Source organism: Bos taurus, chromosome 5, assembly GCF_002263795.3.
Source record: "Bos taurus isolate L1 Dominette 01449 registration number 42190680 breed Hereford chromosome 5, ARS-UCD2.0, whole genome shotgun sequence".
NCBI classification, from domain to species: Eukaryota; Metazoa; Chordata; class Mammalia; order Artiodactyla; family Bovidae; genus Bos; species Bos taurus.
In genome coordinates, this window is record NC_037332.1 from 40,452,584 (window position 1) to 40,478,958 (window position 26,375).

Below are 26,375 nucleotides of genomic sequence, written 5' to 3' on the forward strand. Positions count from 1 at the left end.
TAACTCAGATGATCATTATATCTACTACTGCAGGCAGGAGTCCCTCAGAAGAAATGGAGTAGCCATCATGGTCAACAAAAGAGTCCGAATGCAGTACTTGGATACAATCTCAAAAATGACAGAATGATCTCTGTTCGTTTCCAAGGCAAACCATTCAATATCACAGTAATCCAAGTCTATGCCCCAACCAGTAATGCTGAAGAAGCTGAAGTTGAATGGTTCTATGAAGACCTACAAGACCTTTTAGAACTAACACCCCCAAAAGATATCCTTTTCATTATAGGGGACTGGAATGCAAAAGTAGGAAGTCAAGAAACACCTGGAGTAACAGGCAAATTTGGCCTTGGAATACGGAATGAAGCAGGGCAAAGACTAATAGAGTTTTGCCAAGAAAACGCACTGGTCATAACAAACACCCTCTTCCAACAACACAAGAGAAGACTCTATACATGGACATCACCAGATGGTCAACACTGAAATCAGATTGATTATATTCTTTGCAGCCAAAGATGGAGAAGCTCTATACAGTCAGCAAAAACAAGACCAGGAGCTGACTGTGGCTCAGACCATGAACTCCTTATTGCCAAATTCAGACTGAAATTGAAGAAAGTAGGGAAAACCACTAAAGCATTTGGGTATGACCTAAATCAAATCCTTTATGATTATACAGTGGAAGTGAGAAATAGATTTAAGGGCCTAGATCTGATAGATAGAGTGCCTGATGAACTATGGAATGAGGTTCATGACATTGTACAGGAGACAGGGATCAAGACCATCCCCAAGAAAAAGAAATGCAAAAAAGCAAAATGGCTGTCTGGGGAAGCCTTACAAATAGCTGTGAAAAGAAGAAAAGCAAAAAGCAAAGGAGAAAAGGAAAGATATAAACATCTGAATGCAGAGTTCCAAAGAATAGCAAGAAGAGATAAGAAAGCCTTCTTCAGCAATCAATGCAAAGAAATAGAGGAAAACAATAGAATGGGAAAGACTAGAGATCTCTTTAAGAAAATCAGAGATACCAAAGGAACATTTCATGCAAAGATGGGCTCGATAAAAGACAGAAATGGTATGGACCTAACAGAAGCAGAAGATATTAAGAAGAGATGGCAAGAATACACAGAAGAACTGTACAAAAAAGACCTTCATGACCCAGATAATCACGATGGTGTGATCACTCACCTAGAGCCAGACATCCTGGAATGTGAAGTCAAGTGGGCCTTAGAAAGCATCACTACGAACAAAGCTAGTGGAGGTGACGGAATTCCATTGAGCTCTTTCAAATCCTGAAAGATGATGCTGTGAAAGTGCTGCACTCAATATGCCAGCAAATTTGGGAAACTCAGCAGTGGCCACAGGACTGGAAAAGGTCAGTTTTCATTCCAATCCCAAAGAAAGGCAATGCCAAAGAATGCTCAAACTACTGCACAATTGCACTCATCTCACACGCTAGTAAAGTAATGCTCAAAATTCTCCAAGCCAGGCTTCAGCAATACGGGAACCGTGAACTTCCTGATGTTCAAGCTGGTTTTAGAAAAGGCAGAGGAACCAGAGATCAAATTGCCAACATCCGCTGGATCATGGAAAAAGCAAGAGAGTTCCAGAAAAGCATCTATTTCTGCTTTATTGACTATGCCAAAGCCTTTGACTGTGTGGATCACAATAAACTGTGGACAATTCTGAAAGAGATGGGAATACCAGACCACCTGACCTGCCTCTTGAGAAATCTGTATGCAGGTCAGGAAGCAAGTTAGAACTGGACATGGGACAACAGACTGGTTCCAACTAGGAAAAGGAGTACATCAAGGCTGTATATTGTCACCCTGTTTATTTAACTTATATGCAGAGTACATCATGAGAAATGCTGGACTGGAAGAAACACAAGCCGGAATCAAGATTGCTGGGAGAAATATCAATAACCTCAGATATGCAGATGACACCACCCTTATGGCAGAAAGTGAAGAGGAACTAAAAAGCCTCTTAATGAAAGTGAAAGTGGAGAGTGAAAAAGTTGGCTTAAAGCTCAACATTCACAAAATGAAGATCATGGCATCTGGTCCCATCACTTCATGGGAAATAGATGGGGAAAGAGTGGAAACAGTGTCAGACTTTATTTTTCTGGGCTCCAAAATCACTGCAGATGGTGATTGCAGCCATGAAATTAAAAGATGCTTACTCCTTGGAAGGAAAGTTATGATCAACCTAGATAGCATATTCAAAAGCAGAGACATTACTTTGCCAACAAAGGTCCGTGTAGTCAAGGCTATGGTTTTTCCTGTGGTCATGTATGGATGTGAGAGGTGGACTGTGAAGAAGGCTGAGCACCAAAGAATTGATGCTTTTGAACTTTGGTGTTGGAGAAGACTCTTGAGAGTCCCTTGGACTGCAAGGAGATCCAACCAGTTCATTTTGAAGGAGATCAGCCCTGGGATTTCTTTGGAAGGACTGATGCTAAAGCTGAAACTCCAGTACTTTGGCCACCTCATGCGAAGAGTTGACTCATTGGAAAAGACCCTGATGCTGGGAAGGATTGGGGGCAGGAGGAGAAGGGGATGACAGAGGATGAGATGGCTGGATGGCATCACTGACTCGATGGACATGAGTCTCTGTGAACTCCGGGAGTTGGTGATGGACAGGGAGGCCTGGCCTGCTGGGATTCATGGGGTCGCAAAGAGTCGGACACAACTGAGCGACTGATCTGATCTGATGTCTTAATACTCAACACTCTAAGCTTAGAAGTTCAGAATTATTTTGTGTGTATAATGTTAACTGTAATGTTAAAACTGAGTAACGCAGTGTGCAATGATGTTAGCTAGCAATAATAATTGATATTAGATCAATTATAATAATAATTGATAATAATAATAATTGCTAATAGCTAGCAATAAATGATACATTTCCTTATCTAGGGAATGTTTCAGAATGATTTGTTCCCTATCAAACCATATACCCTACTAAAAAACTAAATACAAAGAGATAAGAAGAACTACAGAAATTTGAAACATTTTTTAGCAAATGTCTTCAGGACAATTTACTTCATTCAGTGCAGGTAAATTAGTATGATCTCATTTTTAATTGAAAGATGATATGAGTAAGTATATAAAATGTAAATGTATAATTTAGAAATTTTTATACAACCAAACCCCACCTAATCATCAATGTTTTAGATATAAAACATTTTCCAGCATCCTAGAATCCCCTACCTGCCTGATTGAGAAGCAATAATTCCTTTCCTCTTTTATAAAGATGATCACTGTCTTGACATTTGTAATCACCATTTCTTTACTGCTTCTAGTTTTGCCATGTATCTATGCATACTTAAACAATAGAGCTCAATTTTTGTTTTAATTTTTATATGAACAGAAGCAAAATGTTTATTCTTTATGTTTGGCTTTAATTGCTCAATGCAATGTTTATGAGATTCACCCAGGTCTTTTATTTTATATTGTGTGTCTATGTGGAGCTATCTTTTAGTTCATCCTAATTTAAATTCTCAAGTCTTCTTGTATAAAGATTGCTATCTTTTATCAGTTCTAGCCATTTCTTAGCCATTGTCTCCTCAGAAACACTTCTCCCCTATCCTTCTTCTAATAGTCCAACCAGAAAATTGAAATTCTTACCCCATCCCACAGGATTCTTGACTACTCAGCATACATGATTAATCTATTTTGCTATACCTGCTGCACTATAAAAAATATCTTTTGACTTATCTTTAGGTTCACTAACTTTTTGTTCATCTAAAATGCTATTAAACTAATCTATGACATTTTGGGGCTACCCCACTGGCTCAGCAGTAAAGAATCTGCCCGCAGTGCAGGAGACCCAGGAGATGCAGGAGACACAGGTTTGATCCCTGGGTCATAAAGATCACCTGGAGGGAAAAAGGGCAATCCACTCCAGTATTCTTGCTGGGAAAATCCCATGGACAGAGGATCCTGGAGGTCAGTCCACGGGGTAGCAGAGTCAGACACGACTGAACATGGCTTGCCACATGCATATTTGCCCCCAAAAGTAAGTCAACAAAAGATTCAATTTCACTGCGCTCTCTGAATGCAAAGACAACAAAAAAGAAAAAGATGGCTTCTTTTAACTATAGCTATTGTATTTCTCCTTTTTAGAAGTTTCACTTGGTTCATTTTCAAATCTCCTTAGTCATGCAATACTTCCGGTTTCCTGATACCTGAAAAAATGTTCAAGCTTATCTTTTTTGCAGACTCTGTTTCACAGTTCTAATATTTGGACTCTTCAGTTCAGTTCAGTTGCTCAGTCGTGTCCGACTCTTTGTGACCCCATGAATTGCAGCACACCAGGCTTCCCTGTCCATCACAAACTCCCGGAGTTCACTCAGACTCACGTCCATCTAGTCAGTGATGCCATCCAGCCATCTCATCCTCTGTCATCCCCTTCTCCTCCTGCCCCAACCCCTCCCAGCATCAGGGTCTTTTCCAATGAGTCAACTCTTCGCATGAGGTGGCCAAAGTACTGGAGTTTCAGCTTTAGCATCATTCCTTCCAAAGAACACCCAGGACTGATCTCCTTTAGAATGGACTGGTTGGATCTCCTTGCAGTCCAAGGGACTCTCAAGAGTCTTCTCCAACACCACAGTTCAAAAGCATCAATTCTTCAGCACTCAGCTTTCTTCATCGTCCAACTCTCACATCCATACATGACTACTGGAAAAACCATAGCCTTGACTAGACGGACCTTTGTTGGCAAAGTAATGTCTCTGCTTTTTTAAATGCTATTTAGGTTGGTCATAACTTTCCTTCCAATGAATAACCATCTTTTATTTTTCTATTATTATTATTTTTATTTTAATATCACGGCTGCAATCACCATCTGCAGTGATTTTGGAGCCCCCAAAAATAAACTTTGACATCGTTTTCTTAGATGACCTCTTTTGCTCTGAGTTGACCGTGAAGCTTCTTTCTCATGTTGTCATCTTTACTAGTAGGTTTTGTATATTAAAATGTACACTTGTCTTTAAAAACTTATGTTACTTGAGAAAAAGGACAAATATCTATTCCTTCAGAGAAGATGTTAAGTTTTTTTTTTTTTTTTTTTTTCTAGGCATCTAACCAAAACAACTTTCAATAGTCTCCTGATGTTTTTTGGAAACACATGTGATGTTAATTTGATCTGTAAATCAGTTGTGAATTAAGAGCTACAGTGTCTCAAATTTATTCAAGTCTCCCAGATTTATTCAAGTACACAATGGCAACCCACTCCAGTACTCTTGCCTGGAAAATCCCATGAACAGTGGAGCCTGGTAGGTTGCAGTCCATGGGGTCGCTAAGAGTCGGACACGACTGAGCGACTTCACTTTCACTTTTCACTTTCATGCTTTGGAGAAGGAAATGGCAACCCACTCCAGTGTTCTTGCCTGGAAAATCCCAGGGATCGGGGAGCCTGATGGGCTGCCGTCTATGGGGTCACACAGAGTCAGACACGATTGAAGTGACTTAGCAGCAGCAGCATTAGTCACATAAAACTGAAATTACCTCATTTATGTTATAATTTCCTCTTATAAGAAGGGACTGTCCAGAAATTTTTAAGAAATTAATAGATGGTTTAGAATGCCAAATTAAATTTCCCATATATGATTATGTTCCAGGGGTATTGTGCTAGTCTGTAATGTAGCTCAGACATGGTGGATATGAAGCAGATAAATTTTTAAAAAACCTATATTGTAGCAGGGGGAGCAAAAAGGGATTGATTGCAATACATGAAAGTTACCTACAAAAAAAGTAATTCTTTGCTAAGGCAGAAGAGTTTTTACTGGATGATCTTCAACCTCAACCCTGTTCTCTACTCCCAGTTACCCTCCCGCTAATAACAAAGAGTCTGAGCATTCTCACTCTACCCTGTAACACAAAATATTACCCAATTCAGAACAGGGATGTACCATCAGGAAACAGGCAGCTGCAGGCAATTCACTGGAGAAGAGAAAATCGTAAATCCTATCAGTCACACTGATTTTCATATTAAAAAATTATGTCCATAGTGAACACCACTGACAGAGTTGCACTTAATATGTTTATTTCAGTAAGTGCAGAAAAAAATCCTGTTAACTGTTTGCAGCTACCACTTTGTCACAAGGAAATCCCCTTGCTATAATAGTCTGACATGGAATTTAGACCAATGTAGGACATGGCAACCCACTCCAGTACTCTTGCCTGGAAAATCCCATGGATGGAGGAGCCTGGTAGGCTGCAGTCCATGGGGTCGCTAAGAGTCGGATATGACTGAAGTGATTTAGCAGCAGCAGCAGGACATAAAAAGCAAACCAGTAAGCAGCAATGAAACTGACAAGAAGGCCATCTCTTTTGCTACCTCTGCACTCTTTCATCAATATATATCTTACTGTCTTGATGAAAAATAGCTAAATAGTTCACACATAATCAATGCTTGCCAGAATTAGATTTATAGGGGCTCCTTTTTCTTTACATCTAAAATTCCCATGTAAAAGTATATTTTTAATTATGGTAAATACTTATGTTTTGATAATGGTAGTAGTGTTTTTAGTGTTCCAAATAGAAGAAAAAAAAATTAATGACTATTTTTTTAAATAAATCGGTCTTATTTTTTGTATAGTACTCAAGTGAAAAATTCTTAAAATTTCTACGAGAATTTGAAAATAGAATATATTATGCCCACTGGGTTATATCCTGAAATTATATCCTGGATTATATCCTGAGATTATATGAGATTATATCCTGGTTTATATCCTGACAACTGATTGTACTCCAGGAGAACACTTCAGTTAGCAACTCCTATAGTGGAATGTAACATACACAGATTAATACAAAGTTTAGATGGATTACAGACTTACATGTGAAAAACAAAACAAAGTTTTAAAATTCACAAATGTGCTTTTAAAATGTTTATTACTTCATTTAAATACAATGTTCATTTTTTATTTCTTCATAATTATCTTTTGGAAAAACTGGCATGTAAATACAAAGTAACAATGAGAAATATCACAGGAACAAATAGTTCCATTATTTCTGACTTTTTTTTTTTTTAACTACACAACAAATAAAACATAGATCCTTTTGAAAATGGAGAATCAGGGTTAAAAATACATAAATTACCATTAACATAAATTTAAAGGCTTCATATAATAAAATTCTCAGTTTTGAGTCTATTAAATAGACTAGTTATCTATTATAGGCTTCCCTGGTGGTTCAGATGGTAAAGAATCTGCCTGCAATGCAGGAGACCCAGGTTCGATCCCTGGGTTTGGAAAATCCCCTGGAGAAGGGAATGGCAACCCATTCCAGTATTCTTGCCTGGAGAATCCCATGTACAGAGGAGTTTGGTGGGCTTCAGTCCATGGAGTTGCAAAGAGTCAGACATGACTAAGCAACTAACAGTTTCACTTCACTTTCATCCTATCACAGGGAATAGTTTGAAATAAGAAATTTTGGCCAGGGCCAACAGATTTACCATTCCCCACCCTCCAAATTTCTTTTAAAGCAGAAATGACACTTAAATGGTTACCTAGGTACTTGACCCTGGCACTCCTATTATGAAGGGAAGTGAAGTGAAGTGAAAGTTGCTCAGTCGTGTCCAACTCTTTGCAACCCAATGGATTATAAGGTCCATGCAATTCTCCACGCCAGAATACCGGGGTGGGTAGCCTTTCCCTTCTCCAGAGGATTTTCCCAACCCAGGGATCGAACCCAGGACTCCTGCACTGCAGGCAGATTCTCTACTAGCTGAGCCACAAGGGAAGCCCAAGAATACTGGAGTGGGTAGTCTATCTCTTCTCCAGCAGATATTCCTGACCTAGGAATAGAACTGGGGTCCCCTGCATTGCTGGCAGATTCATTACCAACTGAGCTATCAAGGAAGCCCAACACTCCAACTATAGGAATTTATTTAAACAGTTCAGGTATAATTTAGAAGACTAGGTTAACAGGTACCCATCATAGCTAAAGCTCCTTTCTGTTTCAGCAAACTGGAATGTTACATTCTTACCCCATGGTCTTAGTGGGAGTTGTAGAATTCTATAATTCTGAAAATAGTTTCTATTTTGACTGATGTAGAATTTGCAGGTCACAAATTAAGGAAAAAGATGAGTACTAATATTTGGAGTGAAGAAGATTGGGAACAAGTAGTCAGTGGTGTGGTTTAGCACTTAAAATCAAAATTAAAATATAACAATATCACTTGAAAGACTGAACATTTTATTTACACCAATTATAAAACTTTATGATTTCATATTTGAAGACAGAGTTGCAATATAGGAAAGAGAATAGCTACATCTTTCTTGGATAGGAGGATTTTGACAACATGTTAGTTTCTTATCAGCACATTTTATGGCATTTTGTTTTAGATAAAGTTGTATGAGATGCATTGTTTACATCAGCAACAAAAATAACTCATGTTCCAGCAAAGGGCTTCATTAGTGCAAATTCAATGTCTATTTACAAGTATATATGATAACTGCATTTTAAAGCAATCTAAGAAGGAATGTATTAAACTTTTCTATTTTTATTCCACTTCACAGAATATATAGATGGTAATCTAGCAATAGACCTGTCTTAATCACAGAATGCAAAATAAACATAACCTTCATTATGAGTAACAAAACAAAAAATTATCCACTTTGTAAATTTCAGTATGAGTACTACAATCAAGTACTTTTTAGATTCCCTTTTATTACTTAATCCATAAACTTAATTAGGATATATAAGAAATATTACATTTAAAATAGTTCTTTAAAATATATTTTCACTGGTAACAATTTTGTACATTTTTACAAAATAAAATCTATAAACATTCCTTCATATACATATAGCAAACAGCAAGTAGTGGAAATTATTCTTTTATACATAAACATTTTTTAAAGATATTTATAAGAGAAGATAACCATTTTTCTATCCAAAGATAAAGATTTCCAATATCTCTCTTATTCAACAGATGTTCTTCTCATTTTTTCAGCTAATTCTTTTCTTACTTCAATATGTTTTTCTAAATTTTGCACTTCATGTGGAAGATTGATGTCCCAAACAGACAAGCAAGACTGTATCTCTAGAAAATCAAAAAACAAATCATGTTACAAAGATCTGCCATGAAACATTTTTATCTTTTGTTAATTTATATTTAGCTGTTGGACCAATGTGTATGTGTGTATATATTTATGTGTGTGTGTGTGTGTGTGTGCTCAGTCATGCCTGACTCTGTGGCCCCATGAACTGTAGCCTTCCAGGCTCCTCTGTCCATGGAATTTTCCAGGCAAGAATACTGGAGCAAGTTGCCATGCCCTCCTCCAGGTCATCTTCCTGACCCAGGGATGGAACCTGGATCTCTTAATTCTCCTGCACTGGCATCTAGGTTCTTTACCATTAGTGCCACCTGGGACTACACACACACACACACACACACACACAATATACACATATGCATATAAAAGTAACATACTAAATTATTACCATTTATAAGAAATTATATTTGGAAAGTGTTTTAAAATACATTATAGAACTAACTACTAAATTTTAACAATGGACCTTTAGTAACATAAAACTTCATTTTCTGAAAGAATAAAGCTTTTTCAAACACTTTTCAAAATCAGACTATGATTTGGATAATACGGAGTAGGTAAGATCTAAGGAAAAATACCCATGTTGGGTTTGAGCTAGTTCTCATTTAATAGTGGTTGCTAGCTCTACTTCACCAGAAAAATATATTACACTGCTAAATCACTAAAACTTAATTTTGAAGATTTATTTCTAGATTATTTGAACTATAAAGAAGCTATCAATTAAAAATGCCTAAAGTTGTATGCATATGTAATATTTACCTAAATGTATAAAAACATAATATGTTATAATCATTCATGTCATTGCAGTCTGCTTGGAACACAGTATCCTATTAAACATTACCTTTTTGGTGTTGTGTACCTTCAGCACTTTTCCGGTTATACCCCAAAACCAGCATGACATTTTTAAGGCTTCCTTTATTAAAAAATAAAAGAGTTCTGTTAAAACAATATAATAAGTTGGACTTTAAAGAGTACAACAGTTCATATTTTAAGACACAAAAACCTTGGAAATTAACTTACAATTCCACTACTTAAGAGATCCCTCAACTGAGTTTGAACAAAAAATACTCTGTAAGGTGATGAACGAAAAATACTCTGCAAGGTGACCAGTACGTTTTTAAAGTTAGAAAATTTGATCTACCTTCTTGTTATGATTCTTATTGTGTGAATCTGAGAAAACAGCTTAAATTCTCTGCAAAATGGGCTCAATATTTATATATTACTCCTCCAACAAAAGCTATATATCAAAGAGAGAGTGTAAGTTCCTTTTAAAGGAATGTATTAAAGAGAGACAAATGGAGTTTTATGGTCTAGTGATGAGATTAGTTACTAAACAGTAACTAAGTTAACTACGCAAAATGAAACAGCACACACAAAACTTTGAGGTAGGATGAAGCATGTATTTAAGAGGGGCTGAACTTTCTTCTGGAGCAGAAAGAGCAAAGAAGAATACGGCAAAAGACAAGGGTGAGAAAACTGAGGTGAAGCTAGATCATGCCATATATTGTATATTATGTTTAAATTATTTAAAAAATCAATTAAACCCATTGAAATTGCCCTTTAATGTCAGTAATGAACAACCATTTGGATACCAAGTACATACAAATTAAAGGATACAACAACCTTGGTGAGTAAGACTAGAGAGACAACCCCCCATACACCTACTACTTTGCTTGCATGAACAAGTGTCCTGGCAGTCGTTAGTCACTGCTGCTGCTGCTGCTAAGTCGCTTCAGTCGTGTCCGCCCCTAATTCTAACTTTCCTGCAACTCTGACACCTATTCATGGAAAATTTGTGAGACTGAAGAGAAACATTGGTCTGTCCTTAATACATTCCTGTAAAAGGAGTTTACTGTTGTCTTCATCCTGTTCCAACATTTTTATCATTCATTTGCTAAAGTTACATCCATTGATGTTGTTTAGTAGCTAGGTCATGTCCGACTCTTTTGTGACCCCACGGATGGTAGCCCACCAGGCTCCTCTGTCCATGGGATCTCCCAACAACAATACTGGAGTGGGTTGCCATGGTCTCCTCCAGGGAATCTTCCTGACCCAGAGATCAAATTCACGTCTGCATTACAGGTGGATTTTTTTTACTGTAGAGCCACCAGGGAAGCACCAAAGTTACATAAACTCTAGTTTTATAGAACTTAAGCCCATTTTTGTGATCAACTATGTATAAATACTAAGTCTATTCCCTAAAGCAAATAACTAGTCAAAATAAGAGTTAAGTGTGAGCATCATGTGCTATCATGATTTCTTCATAGTTGAGTAGAAAAGTAGGAACAACAGAAAACATAAAGTAAATAAAACATAATGATTTCCCAATATTTGTATATAGATTATGAAGTATATATTGCTATAAGAATATACACTGGTAGCAATATATACTGTACAAAAATATAAATTTATTTACAGAAAGAAAAACTAAATGGTATTCCTTAACAAGGGTAGAAAGTTTAAACTAAGATCAAAATAATCATCTGCTTATAACATTATATATTTTTTGCCTTAATTATAAAGAAAAAAGAGAAAGTAAGACCTAAATTTAGTGTTCATTTGAAATACCTGCTTCTCTTATGGGACTAAAAACATCTACTCACTTCATGCTTATAAGGCCCCTATTCAAAATATATCTTGCAAAATTTCACTATGAATTTCTGAGACACTTCATACAATGTTGGGAAGTGAAGAAAAAACATATTCTTATAGTCTTAAGAGAATATGAAAAAAGATTTAAAGGAAGTAAACTTGCCTAACTGTGCAGTCATCATGACTCTAACAGAATCACAAAAGTTGTGAATTATACGTATAATCCGACGAGTTGAAAGATCAAGGAGTAAGATATGGCCTCCTCCAGTTCCTATCCAGAGAGCAGTGTTCTTCTGGAGGCAGAGAGTCTTCACTCTCCCAGAATAAGACATTTTGTGTTTCAATTCCTTGCTTACTCTGACCAGTTCCTCCCTAAACCATAAAGAAAGCATGCATTAATCCTTTTTGTTCAAAAATAAAGAGATAAAATAAATGTGACTATATATACAGACACACACACATAATATATATATACAACATTTTGGATTATGAATACATGACAAGAATCATTACATATCATTAAAATTATATGAAATTTTGCTAAATATAGAATGTCAAATTTTGCTAAATATAGAATGTCAAAGAGCCACATTTTGCTACTTAAAGCATAAATTATCAAAGATAACACAACAATTGCCTCTCAACTTCAAGAAACTCTGAAATAAATAAGATGGATATAATTTTTATATATAACAAACCTATACAATGCAGCAAAAAATGAATAGTATCTGTTCAATATAAAGAAAAAAAGCATTACTTTCAACATTTTTTCATGAAGTTTAAAAGTTATAAAAGAAAATAAAAACTATAATCATCTACATGTAAAAGATATGAATCCAAATCACTGAATTTTTTCCTGAGCTAATGAATAATTCATGACAAAAATGAGGTATCCAGAAGTAAAAAATTCCAATAATTTTAGAACTCTAGGAAAGGACTAGGCAGAACTGTCAGGTCTTCCAAACAGAAATCTCCTCACCATCCAGAGAAAAACTAAAGTGTTAGTAAACTTTGAAATCTCAATTTACAGATATGGTATATAATCAAAATGTTCTCTAGAAGATAAAAAAAAAAAAATTCTATACAGTAAAACCAAAATAAAACTATATAGTAGCTAGCAAATAAAACTGGTGATGGTCCTGGACGCCAGCGGCAGCACACAAGGTGTGCGGGTGATGTAAAGTCTCCTACACACTTGAGCCTGGTCAGTCTAGCACATTTTCCACCCAGATTTTATATTGTTTTGTGACTTTTTCTTTGTAATACTTTGTAATAGACATGTAAGAAACCATGTCTATTATGATTCTATTTTTTTCCAAAGACGAAATTTGCTGGATACCAACAGATGGTGCCAAAAATTATTAACGATTTTGTTTCTAAATTTTTTTTAACATTTATCTATTTAGAAGTATAAAGGAAGAAAAATAAGCCATAATTTCTCCCTCTGTGAAATCTGAAGGGTAAGGACAGTTCTTACAGGCATGAAATAAAGAAGCAATGACACTGTACCTACATTCAACAACACAGTGCACACTTAAACATTTGTTAAGCAGACAGGTCCCATAGTACTCTTTCCACAATAAAAGAAATTAAAGAAAATATTAATTTACTTTAAAAAGTGCACACAATCTATTAGTTCACAGAGTTTTTCAGTCTTCTTATCCCACACTTCCACAAATGGGCTATTTTTCTTAGCAACATAAAGAGCCGTGTCTACCACCACTGCTATGATGTTGGAATCACAGAAAGATGCATAGGAAAATCTAGAGGGAAAGAAAAGAATGTCATTTAATTTTTTTTTTATTATTTTCAAATGTAATACAACTTCATATTAGCTCTTAATGCATATAAAGGATTAACACTATTTTGAAAAAGAAGCAATTATTTCATATTATCCCCTAACCATTCTGAACAGAATACTTTGATACTTCACCTACTTCTGGTTACTTCATATTTCTTCCTTGATAATAAAATTTAAATTTGCTTCCTATTTTATTTTCTATTTTATTAATTTCAGTTTTATCTGGTTATTTATAGAATATTATTTTATCTGAATATGTAAAGTATCTTGATGTCTAAGAAAATCATCATAATATCTGTAACTTTATAATACTGAAAAAAAATCCACATTGTCAAGAATGACTGGGATATTAAGGGTCACCCATTTACACTTAAAATCATAAGACCTTTAAATCCACCTTAGTGGCAGTCTTCAAATATTAAAATATATCTGCCTCAACACAAGCTAGTCAAGGTATGGGGGAAAAAAATCCACACCATCATCCAAATATTAGAATGCAAATTGTCATTTTTCTTTCCCCTTTGAAAATAAAGGAAAATGACAGACATTTTTAAACATCTACCTTCCAACCTAGTATATTTGGCATTTCACAAACAGATTGGCAACCAAAGGCCCCATCTGCATGGCAAACTCCAAGTTGTACTTCAAGGCTTAATTTAAATGTCAGCTCCTCTCAAATTCTTCCCTGACTTACTGAAACAGACCAGTCATTCCTTTTTCCATAACTGATGCATTAAATATAAAATATTAATCTATAATGATATTACAGATATTATTAAATATAAAATCATATTCATTAGTATGTCCTGACACTACCCTGTCTGTTTGCCATGGTATCTTCCTAATTGGAGAGAGATATTAGACAATGGGTGACAACTTCTGAGAAGTGTCTGTGATATTTCCAAGTGTCTGTGAAACTGGGTCCTAATCTCTTTCTGAAAATGAATATCTTTGAGAGCCTGATATTTATGGCCATTCTATCTAGTAAAGCACCTATATTCCAAATCTTAAAGGGAATTTAGGGGGCTAATTGATACCATGACCTCATAACATTCTATGTAAAATACAAGAATGCGGGGAGGGGGATGCTTTTCTTCTTATATCTTCAGGCCTGTTTAAGTTGGTTAAAAGTGGAAATTACAGAATAAGAATGTGCGTGTATGCTAAATTGCTTCAGTCATATCTGACTCTTTGCAACCTTACGAACTATAGCCCGCCTGGCTCCTCTGTCCATGGGATTCTCCAGGCAAGAATACTGGAGTGGGTTGCCACTTCCTTCTCCAGGGGATCTTCCCAACCCAGCAATCAAACCCGTGTCTCTTACATCTCCTACACTGGGAGGCAGGTCCTTTGCCACTACCGCCACCTGGGAAGCCCAAGTGAGAATACGTTTAACCAAATATTTACCACATGCTAGGAAACAAATCTCCGGGAAAAAAAAAAACAACAGAAAATCCTCATGCATGAGAACTTACCATATATAGCAGTGTATCTGAACTCTGACCACACTTTAGAATCACTTGAGAGTCAAACATAAATACAAACATGGGGGACCCACCCCAGTCTTAATTCATCTGCTTTAATTGCTTTGAGGCAGGTCTTGGGCATCAGATTATTTTTAGCTACCTAGTGGCTTCTAATGTGCAGCCAATTAAGCAGTATGTCTAGTGGTATTGAGAAAATTATTTTTAAAAGTACATTTATAAACTTTTGTGACAGCTATTATGAGGGGAAATAACAAATACAATGGAAGAAAAAAAATCTAAGGCACCTAATTGCCACAGTGGGATCACAGACAGCCACTCAGAAGTGACTCTTAGACTAAACAGACAAGAGGCATAGTAGTCATCCAGAAAAACAAAGAACCATATGTAAAGACTGGAGTGAAAGGGAGCATGCTGTCTTCAAAACTGAGACAAATTCATTTTGGCTAAGGCACAGAGGGTAAGGAGGTTGCAAAATATGAATCTACAGAGATGAGCAAGGACTAAATCATGAAAGTCTGGTAAGTCATCTCAAGGAACTTGGACTTCATGCAAAGGACATTGGAATATCACTGATCACTTCTCAGCAGGAGAGTGGCATCAGCTTGATTTGCATTTTAGAACAATCCCTCTGCCTGAATGTTGGGAATGGATTGAAGGGAAGACAATCAGAGGTTTGAGAACTCTCTGCTATTGTTAAAATGGCCAGGCCTTTGATGGTAGATGGCAGCTTGGCCCATGGTAGCAGCAAACAGTAAGAAGTATACATATTTGAGAGTCAAGAAGAGCATCAACTGGATAAAGAATTAGAAATAGAAGAATCAAGGATTTTTCCCAAGTTTCAGTCTTGGGCAATTAGATGGATGTTGAAAAACTAGGATATGCCCTGAGATAAAGATTTCTCACTTAAAGCTAATAATAACCATGATAATTATCTAACATTTATTGAGAGCTTACCAAGTGCTGGATCTCATATCAAGTTCCTTATATTACTTTTTATTCTTTAGTTTTTCAAGTATCTCTTTGAGACAGGGTACATTACCACCCTCAGGTTAGAGAGGACTGAAGATTTGAGAAGAGCTTGCCAAGTTCACATAACCAATACATGACAAAGCCAGATATGAACAATCTATGCTCTTATCCAAACCCTACACTGCTTCTCACTGAGGAATATGATGAATAAGAACCAACTGCAATGCTTTCATTAAAACACAATTTAAAAAACTGAAACAACAAATTGGAACAAGGTTTATATTTTATTTTATTCTGCTTGAAATTGGTATAACTTTTCTTTTGAGGAAATGTCTGCATAATTATCAACTCTAGAGAGGACTTAATTCCTAAGGTTCATTTCCTACAATCAATAGTTAAAATTATCCACAGGGAAAGTGTGCAAGATAAGTGGAGGAGAAGACCCTGAGCCGACCTCTTCTCACAGGCACACCATCACAACTATTTGAAAAACAATCATAGATTAAAAAAAGACTAGAACCTACCAGAAAAGATCTTCTACAACCAAAAATACAAAGAAGAAATCAAATTGAGAGAGGTAAAAGGGACTGGGCCATGATATAGTCCAATCCAATACCCCCAGGTAGGCGCTTCACAAATGGGAGAATATTTACAACTGCAGAAGCACTCCCAAAGGAGTGAGAAGTTCAAACCCCACTTTAAGCTCTCCAACCCAGAAGCCCTGCACCAGGAAGATGAGCCCCCAGGGCATTTCGTATTGAATGGCAGTGGGGCTTGCTTTCGGGAGTCCCAGAGGGCTGAGGAAAACAGAGAATTCACACTTAAAGGGCATACACCACATAGTCTGGACTAGAAGGCAGAAACTGGGTTAGGAGGCAACTGCAGCTCACCCAGGGGACACAGACACGGGCAGGCCAACACAAGCTTCAAGAAACCAGAGGCCACACAGCCAGATATTTCAGGAACCAGTCCCACCCACCAACAACATGCTCTGGGACTCCTTAGCCCTGAAACAAGAATCCAGGACTTGGTTCTGCTTTCCAGTAAGCCACACTAGCTCCATGACCTGGTTTTATCCATTGATGGGCAGGCAATAGCCCCTGGGTCTCCTGGACCCTGACTCCACCCACCAGTAACCCAGCAAAAGTCCAGGGCTCCCCAAAGTTCCACAATCAGATGCCTGATAACCCAGTACCACAAACCAGAGGTCATCTCAGCCTCCATACAAGGCAAGATTGAGCAACCAAATGGACCAGCCGACCAAGTTTAGCAGACTGCTCACATAGTCCGTCAGCTGCAACAGAAAGACCCTTGCAGCCCTCATGCGGGAACCTGTAGAGAATATGGCACTGGTGATGAGAGGGGAATACACTGCTGAGAACAAAAGGTGTCTCCTGCAAAAGGCCAGTTCTTCAAAGTCAGAAAACATAACCAACCTACCAGATAAGTTAATATAAAAAAGCAATTTAAGCAAAATTAAGTGACAGAGGAACATGTTTCAAATGAAGAAACAAGATAAAACTCTAGAAGAAGAGCTAAGTAAAGTTGAGTTAGGCAATCAACCTGATAAAGAGTTCAGAGTAGTGATCATAAAAATGATCAAAGAACTCAAGAGAATTGATGCACAGAGCAAGACATTAGAAGTTTTAACAAAGATTTATAAAATACAAACAACAACCAAACAGAGATAAAGAATATAAGTGAAATTTAAAATGTACTAGAAGAAATCAATAGTAGATTAAATGATACAGATGAATGAATCAATAACCTGGAAGAAACAGTCGTGGAAATCAATGATGCTTAACAGAAAAAAAAATAATAATGAAAGACATGAGGACAATTTAAGAGACTTCTGGGACAACATCAAGCCCAATAATATTCACTATAAAGTGAATAGGGGTCCAAGAAGAAGAAGAGAGACAGAAAGAAAGGAGCTGAGAGCATAATAGAAGTTATAACAGATGAAAAATTCCCTAACCTGGGAAAGGAAATATATAAATTCAGAAAGCAGAGTTCCATAGAGGATTAACTCAAAAACAAACATACCAAGACACAGTATTTATTTATTTAATTAAAATTATTTAACTAAAATAAAAAATAAAGATATAGAGATAATATTATAATAAAAGAGAAAAACAACAAATAATATACAAAGGAATTCCCATAATGTTATCAGCTTATTTTTCAGCAGAAACTCTGCAGGCCAGAAGGAAGTGGTATGGTATATTTAAAATGATGAAAGGGAAAAACTTAAAAACCAAGAATACTCTATCCAGCAAAGCTCTCATTCAGATTTGATGGAGAAATCAAAAACTTCACAGACAAGCAAAAGCTAAAAAAGTTCAGCACAACTAAACCAGCCTCACAAGAAATGTTAAAGTAACTCTTTAAGTGATAAAGGAAGGGCCACAAGAAAATTGAAAATTATAAATTGAAAAACTTCATCAGTAAGGGCAAACTGGTGCTAAAGATAGGAAAGCATCCACACACAGAGCTAGTAGTAAGGGTAAAAGACAAAAGTAGTAAATTCCTGTATATCCACAATAAGAAGGTAAGAGACATGCAAAGAAATTATATGTAAAATATGGTATCAAAAATCATAATTGTGAGGGGAGGAGAGTACAAATGCAAGGTTGATAAAATGTATTTGAAATTAAGAGATCAGCAACTTAAAACAGTTAAAGACTATGCCTGCTATGCAGGAGACCTGGGCTTGATCCCTGGGTCGGGAACATCCCGTGGAGAAGGGAATGGTTACCCACTCCAGTATTCTCGCCTGGAAAATTCAATGGTCAGAAGAGCCTAGCAGGCTACACCATGGGTTGAAAAGAGTCAGACACAACTGAGAGATTCTCACTTGTATTTTTTTCCATATATATTTCCACATGTAAAACTCACAGTAGTGACAAGCCAAAAGTCTATAATAGATACAAACAGAAAAAGGAATAAAGCACTAAAGATATTTATCAAAATACAAGAGAAAAGAACAAAAGAAGAAAGGAACAAAACGCACCTACAAAAACAAACTCAACACATTTAACAAAATGGCAAAAAGAACATACATATGAATAACTATTTTAAATGTAAATTGGACTAAATGCTTTAATCAAAGACAGAGTGGTAAAATGGATACAGAAACAAGATTTGTATATCTGCAGCCTACAAAGACTCAATTCAGATATAAAACTGACTGAAAGTTCAGGGACAGAAAAAGGTATTCCATGCAAATGGAAATTTAAGAAGAGCTGGGCAGCGATACTTATAACAGAAAAATAGATTTCAAAACAAAGACTTTTACAGGAAACAAAGAAGGACATTACATAATGATCAAGGGATCATTCAAAAAAGATATAACAATTGTTATATTCACCCAACATAGAAAAACCTAAATATATAAACCAAATATTAACAGAAATAAAGGGAGAAATCAACAGTAATACAGTAATAGTTGAGGACCTTAACACACTACTTACATCAATGGACAGATCATCCATACAGAAAATCAATAAGGAAATACTGGCCTTAAATAACAAATCATACCAGATGAATTTTACACATATATAAACTGAAGCACATTCTATTCAAAAGCATTTGAATGCACATTCTTTTCAAGTACACATGTAACATACTCTTGGATAGGTCACATGCTAGACCAAAAAATAAGCCTCAGTAAATTTAGAAAATTCAGTTCAGTCCAGTTCAGTTCAGTCACTCAGTCGTGTCTGACTCTTTGCAAACCCATGAACTTGAGCACACCAGGCTTTCCTGTTCATCACCAACTCCTGGAGCCTACCCAAACCCATGTCCACTGAGTCGATGATGCCATCCAGCCATCTCATCCTCTTCCATCCCCTTCTCCTCCTGCCCCCAATCCCTCCCAGCATCAGAGTCTTTTCCAATGAGTCAACTCTTCACATGAGGTGGCAAAATATTGGAGTTTCAGCTTCAATATCAGTCCTTCCAATGAACACCCAGGACTGATCTCCTTTAGAATGGACTGGTTGGAGCTCCTTGCAGTCCAAGGGACTCTCAAGAGTCTTCTCCAATACCACAGTTCAAAAGCATCAATTCTTCAGCACTCAGCTTTCTTTATAGTCCAACTCCCACATCCATACATGAGTACTGGAAAAACCATAGCCTTGACTAGACGGACCTTTGTTGGTAAAGTAATGTCACTGCTTTTTAATATGCTGGCTAGGTTGGTCATAACTTTCCTTCCAAGGAGTAAGCGTCTTTTAATTTCATGGCTGCAATCACCATCTGCAGTGATTTTGGAGACCCCAAAAATAAATTCTGACACCATTTCCACTGTTTCCCCATCTATTTCCCATGAAGTGATGGGACCAGATACCATGATCTTAGTTTTCTGAATGTTGAGCTTTAAGTCAATTTTTTCACTCTATATTTTCACTTTCATCAAGAGGCTTTTTAGTTCCTCTTCACTTTCTGCCATAAGGGTGGTGTCATCTGCATATCTGAGGTTATTGATATTTCTCCTGGCAATCTTGATTCTAGCTTGTTCTTCTTCCAGCCCAGAGTTTCTCATGATGTACTCTGCATATAAGTTAAATAAGATACTACACATAGAAAATCCTAAAGACACTGCCAGAAAACTAGTAGAGCTCATTAATGAATTCAATAAAATTGCAGGATACAGAAATCTGTTGCATTTCCATACACTAACAACAAACAATCAGAAAGAGAAATTAAGGAAACAATTCCATTAGCAACTGCATCAAAAAGAATAAAATAACAAGGAATAAACCTACCTGACCTGCCTCTTGAGAAAACTATATCAGGTCAGGAAGCAACAGTTAGAACTGGACATGGAACAACAGACTGGTTCCAAATAGGAAAAGGAGTACGTCAAGGCTGTATATTGTCACTCTGCTTATTTAACTTATATGCAGAGTACATCATGAGAAACGCTGGGCTGGAAGAAGCACAAGCTGGAATCAAGAATGCCAGGAGAAATATCAATAACCTCAGATATGCAGACGACACCACCCATATGGCAGAAAGTGAAGAAGAACTAAAGAGCCTCTTGATGACAGTGAAAGAGGAGAGTGAAAAAGTTGGCTTAAAGCTCAACATTCAGAAAACTAAGATCATGGCATCTGGTCCCATCACTTCATGGCAAATGGAAGGGGAAAAAATGGAAACAGTGACACATTTCACTTAGGCTCCAAAATCACTGCAGATGGTGATAGCAGCCATGAAATTAAAAGACGCTTACTCCTTGGAAGGAAAGTTATGACCAACCTAGTAGCATATTCAAAAGCAGAGACATTACTTTGCCAGCAAAGGTCCGGCTAGTCAAGGCTATGGTTTTTCCAGTGGTCATGTACAGATGTGAGAGTTGGACTGTGAAGAAAGCTGAGCACCAAAGAATTGATGCTTTTGAACTGTGGTATTGGAGAAGACTCTTGAGAGTCCCTTGGACTGCAAGGAGCTCCAACCAGTCCATTCTAAAGGAGATCAGTCCTGGGTGTTCATTGGAAGGACTGATGTTGAAGCTGAAACTCCAATACTTTGCCACCTTATGCGAAGAGTTGACTCATTGGAAAAGACTCTGATGCTGGGAGGGATTAGGGGCAGGAGGAGAAGGGGACGACATGGGGTGGCAAAGAGTCGGACATTTGGACATGACTGAGCGACTGAACTGAGGTGATAAAAGATCTGTACTCAGAAAACTCTAAGACTGATGAAAGAAACAAGAAGACAGAAACCAATGGAAAGATATACCATGTTCATGGACTGGAAGAATTAATAATGTCAAAATGACTATACTACCCAAAGGCAATCTATATATTCAGTGAAATCCCTACTAAAACACCAATGGAATTTTTCACAGAACATAAAATTTGTATGGAAACACAAAAGATTTAAATAGTCAAAAACAATCTTGAGAAAGAACGTAACTGGAGGAATCACAGGCTCTGACTTCAGATTAGATTACAAAGCTATGGTAATCAAAATAGTATGGAATTGGCACAAAAAAGACACACATATCAATGAAATACAAGAGACCAGAAATAAACCCACTCACTTATGTTCAATTAATCTACAACAAAGAAGGCAAGAATAAGAATGTACAATAGAGCAAGGACAGTCTCTTCAATAAATGGTACTGGGAGAAATAGACAGGTATATGGAAAAGAATGAAACATAGAAGAGTCTCTAACAACATATACAAAAATAAACTCAAAATAGATTAAAGACTCGAATGCAAGACTCGATATCATAAAACTCCCAGAAGGAAACATAGGTTGAACACTTAACATAAATTGTAGCAATAAATTTTGGGGGTCTGTCTCCTAAAGCAAAGAAAATAATAGCAAAAATAAATGGGAGGAGCTAAGTACACTTAAAAACTTTTGCACAGTGAAGGAAACCATCAACAAAATGAAGACAACCTACTGAATAGAAGACAATATTTGCAAATTATGTGACTGATAAGGTGTTAATATCCAAAATATACAAATAGCTCCTATAAATCAACATTAAAAATACAAAACAAAATTAATAAAAGGACAGAGACCCATAGGCATTTTTCCAAAGAAGACATACAGATGATCTATAGGCACATGAAAAGATGCTTACCATCAGTATCATCAGAGAAGCTCAAATTAAAACCACAGTGAAGTATCACCTAACACCTGTCAGAATGGCTATCATCAAAAAGACCACAAATAACAAGCATTGGCAAGAGTGTGGAGAAAAGGGAAACCTCGTGCACTGGTTGTGAAAATGGTGCAGCCACTAGGGAAATAAATTTAGATTCCTCAAAAAACTAAAAATAGAACTACCATATGACCCAAAAATTCCACTCCTGGGAATTTATCCAAAAATATATATATATATATATATATATTTGAAATGATATAAGCACTCTAATAATAAGCAAGATATGGAAGCAACCTAAGTGTCCACCATCAGATGAATGAAAAAAGAAGATATGGTATGTATAAATATACAAGAGAATAATACCCACCAATAAAATGATTGAAATTTTGCCATTTGCAACAACATGGATGAACTTAGAGGTTATTATGCTAAGTGAAATAAGTCAAAGAAAGACAAATACTATTTGATCTCACTTATATGTAGAATCTAAAAAATAAAACAAACTAGTGAATATAACAAAATTAAAACACACTCAAAGATACAGAGAACAAACTAGTGTTTACCAGTGCAGAGAGGAAAGAGGGGAGGGCCAAGATAATGTTAGAACATTAAGAAGTACAAATTACTATGTATAAAATAAGCTACAAGGATATACCATATAACACAGGGAATGTAGCCAATATTTTATAATAACTATAAATGGAATACAACCTTTGAAAATTTCAAATCCCTATGTTGTATAGCTTAAATTTATATAATAGTGTAAATCAACAATATCTCAATAAAAAAAGAAAGAACAAAGAAAATTATCCAAAATATATGTGTAAAATTCATATCTTTAGTAAAATAATGAGTTGATTGTCTTTCAAATTCCATGTTTAATTTGAAATGGAGATAATGAAAATGATAAAAATTTAAATTGATAAACACTACAAAATTACCATGGATTTTCATATTCTATCCCAAATGTGATTAGACTGGGTGATTTTTTTAACGTTCCTGTGCTTTCTAAGTTTCATAATGAATATTTACATTTACAACAGAAAAATAATGTATGCATTTTGAAAGATTTTTGTTGGAAATTACAGACAGTATTATTGACATGATTACAAAGAATATACAATAAAATGGTAAATTAGCTGCACAGAAAGGAATAACTCACCGCTGATTTGTCCTGGTCTCAATGAGTTTCTGAATGGTGAAATCATCAGAAAATGAGAAAACTTTTGTACCACATCCTCCCCACATAATGTTTTTTTCAGTTAAGTTCACAGATTCACTCAAACACATCAGTGGAGTGCTGACATTTCCTATGTTGAGTATCTTCAAAGGAGTGGCTCCTTTACACTTCGCCAAAAAGAGAAAACACATTCAGTAAATTGAGTATCTACAGAGTGAAACAGTGTAAAATTTGAGCTTCCTAAAAACTACTTTTCCTCTTAAATGGTTGCTGCTGCTAAGTCACTTCAGTCGTGTCCGACTCTGTGCAACCCTATAGACGGCAGCCCACCAGGCTCCCCTGTCCCTGGGATTCTCCAGGCAAGAACACTGGAGTGGGTTGCCATTTCCTTCTCCAATGCATGAAAGTGAAAAGTGAAAGTGAAGTCACTCAGCCGTGTCCAACTCTTAGCGACCCCATGGACTTCAGCCTACCAGGCTCCTCCGTCCATGGGATTTTCCAGGCAAGAGTACTGGAGTGGGGTGCCATTGCCTTCTCTGCTTAAATGGTTAGAGGTATAAAAATAAAAATCCAGGATAAATTTTTCAAATGGCTTATAAAAACAGGATTTAATTCAAATAGTATTCAATTATCTTTGTAACCAATCTCTTCGCTTCTCCATGCAAAATTTGTACAGCAGTAACCTAAAAATTCTACTATAATTATTTGTCTCTCATTAGATAATAAGCTTTTTTGCTAACAAAGAGTATGAATGGATAGGATGTTAAATGACTAGATGGAACCACAGATGAATGAAGGGTGGAGAAATCAATGCTTTAATGATAAATGTGAATCTTAAGAACAGAAAGTCAAATGATTTCTTCAAGATTAAAGAATAGGTTGATAGCAAGCCCAGACTTAAAACTTGTTTCCCTTATCTTTTCCACAATACAGTTATAAGAAATTATCTACTTCACTTATATAAAAATGGAATTATTTCCATCACTAAGACTATTATAAATCAGATCTCATTTATCAATTTTTCCTTGGTTCATTCATATACACAGTTAATCAGCAAGTACTTATAGAGAATCTATTGTGTACAAGACTTTCTGAAGCAATGAAAAGATAAAAAACAGAATACATGATCCTTGGTGTCAAGGAGTTTATAATCAGAAGGAGGGTGTTGATGAATAAACATGAAACAATTTAAATTTTGATGCAGAATGTGTTCAATATTTACCTTAACACTTTTATCTTCAAAAATCGCTAAGTTGCCATCAGCAGTTCCCACTAAAAGGAAAGTTTTTTGCTTGCTAAAAGAAAAAATGTCAAAATTGTTATAAAAAGAATGATTATATTGACCAAGATGGCTTCACATTCCCCCTAGCTTAACTAAACTTTAGACAGGTTTTTTTCCTGGTTGTTGGCCCTGACCTCCCTTTCCTTACAGCATTCACTTGAGAAAACATAAATTATAACTTCTTTCTTGGCCCATTTAAAATGCAGATCTTCTCCTAGACCCTTGCAAGTTTTATAATCTAAGAATGACTTTCTCAAAGATTTGGGAGCCGTCTCTGAAATGTCATCAGGAAGGATGATGTGCCTTCTCTTAGTCTTTGTAAGACAGTAGGAGCTCAATTTCAATAAGCAATGATCAGCAAACACAGATGGCCTAATCACATTGACCCTCCTCCTCCCCCAAAGTCCTTCAGCACTTTTCCACTAGCTCGTTAAAGGGTTTAAAAACTCCCCCATCTTTTATTTCAGCAGAGCTGAGTTCAATTCCTCTCCCCTATTGCAATTATCTTAAATATGAAATCTTCCTTGCCTATTTGACTTCCTCTGATGAAATTTTTGACAGTATCCAACAATAATTTTTGGATCATTGCCAATGGAGTTTATAATTCAGCTACCAAAACTTGGACTTCACATTTTTCTAATACTTATTTATTTTCTGGTACTGACTGAAGGATATGACATATAATCTAAATGCCTCATGGAAATCATACCGCCCCAAATATTACAGCAACTAATCTATCACTCATATCTGAAATTCTCTCATTTCAATAACGATAATGTTTAAGCCATTTTCACCTATTAACAACTTATGAATTCATTTACTGAAGTTTTTGTTTTTGTTATTTTTTTCAATCTGGTAGTTAAGTGCTATGCTTTAGAGGCATATAACAGATTATCGATATACATGCATTCAGACAAAGAATAAGAACTCTTTTTGGTAGAAGCCCTACGAAAGTAAATTGCTGTCATGAGTTGTAAAGCGTTAGAGCCATAGTTGAGGTCTTGTAGGCCCCCCCCCCCCCCGCCGCCACACACACACACACACACACACACACACACACACACACACGGAGAACTGACTCCGCCAGCCCTAGGGGCTCTGCGGGATCAGAGGCCATGCACCCACATCCGGGTGCTGGGCTGACAAGCACATCCTGGCCAGCAGGCACCCAGCCCTCCTCCCCAGCGTCTCCTGAGGCCGCAGCCCCGACTCTTCCCGCCTCCCTCAGGTACTTCCTCCAGCCTGCAGCCCTCTCCCCACTCTGCTGACAGGCGCCCTTGACTGACCTATTTTTAAACTGCTTCAGCCTGATCTGTATATGGGAAAACACCAATATCTTTGAGGCCTCCTATAATTGCCTTTAATACATGCAACCAATGGGAAAATGTTAAAAA

At 36.5% G+C, this 26,375-nt stretch overlaps 1 protein-coding gene across 7 annotated transcripts in view; it reads right to left on the reverse strand.

Moving 5' to 3' along the window:
• Positions 1–8,165: 8,165 nt before the first annotated feature.
• Positions 8,166–26,375, reverse strand: part of LRRK2 (leucine rich repeat kinase 2) — a 205,786-nt gene continuing 187,576 nt past the window's right edge. For 6 of the 7 annotated variants that reach the window (XM_024991931.2, XM_010805062.4, XM_059886557.1 and 3 more), the window contains 6 exons: positions 24,922–24,994; positions 23,682–23,866; positions 13,246–13,398; positions 11,799–12,007; positions 9,885–9,956; positions 8,166–9,033 (listed from right to left, as the gene is read on the reverse strand). In XM_024991931.2, coding sequence (XP_024847699.1) covers positions 8,912–9,033; positions 9,885–9,956; positions 11,799–12,007; positions 13,246–13,398; positions 23,682–23,866; positions 24,922–24,994 — 814 coding nt within the window. In that variant the 3' untranslated portion in view covers positions 8,166–8,911. Of the gene's footprint in view, positions 9,034–9,884; positions 9,957–11,794; positions 12,008–13,245; positions 13,399–23,681; positions 23,867–24,921; positions 24,995–26,375 lie in introns of all 7 variants that reach the window. The other variant, NM_001206086.3, reaches the window with a different exon arrangement.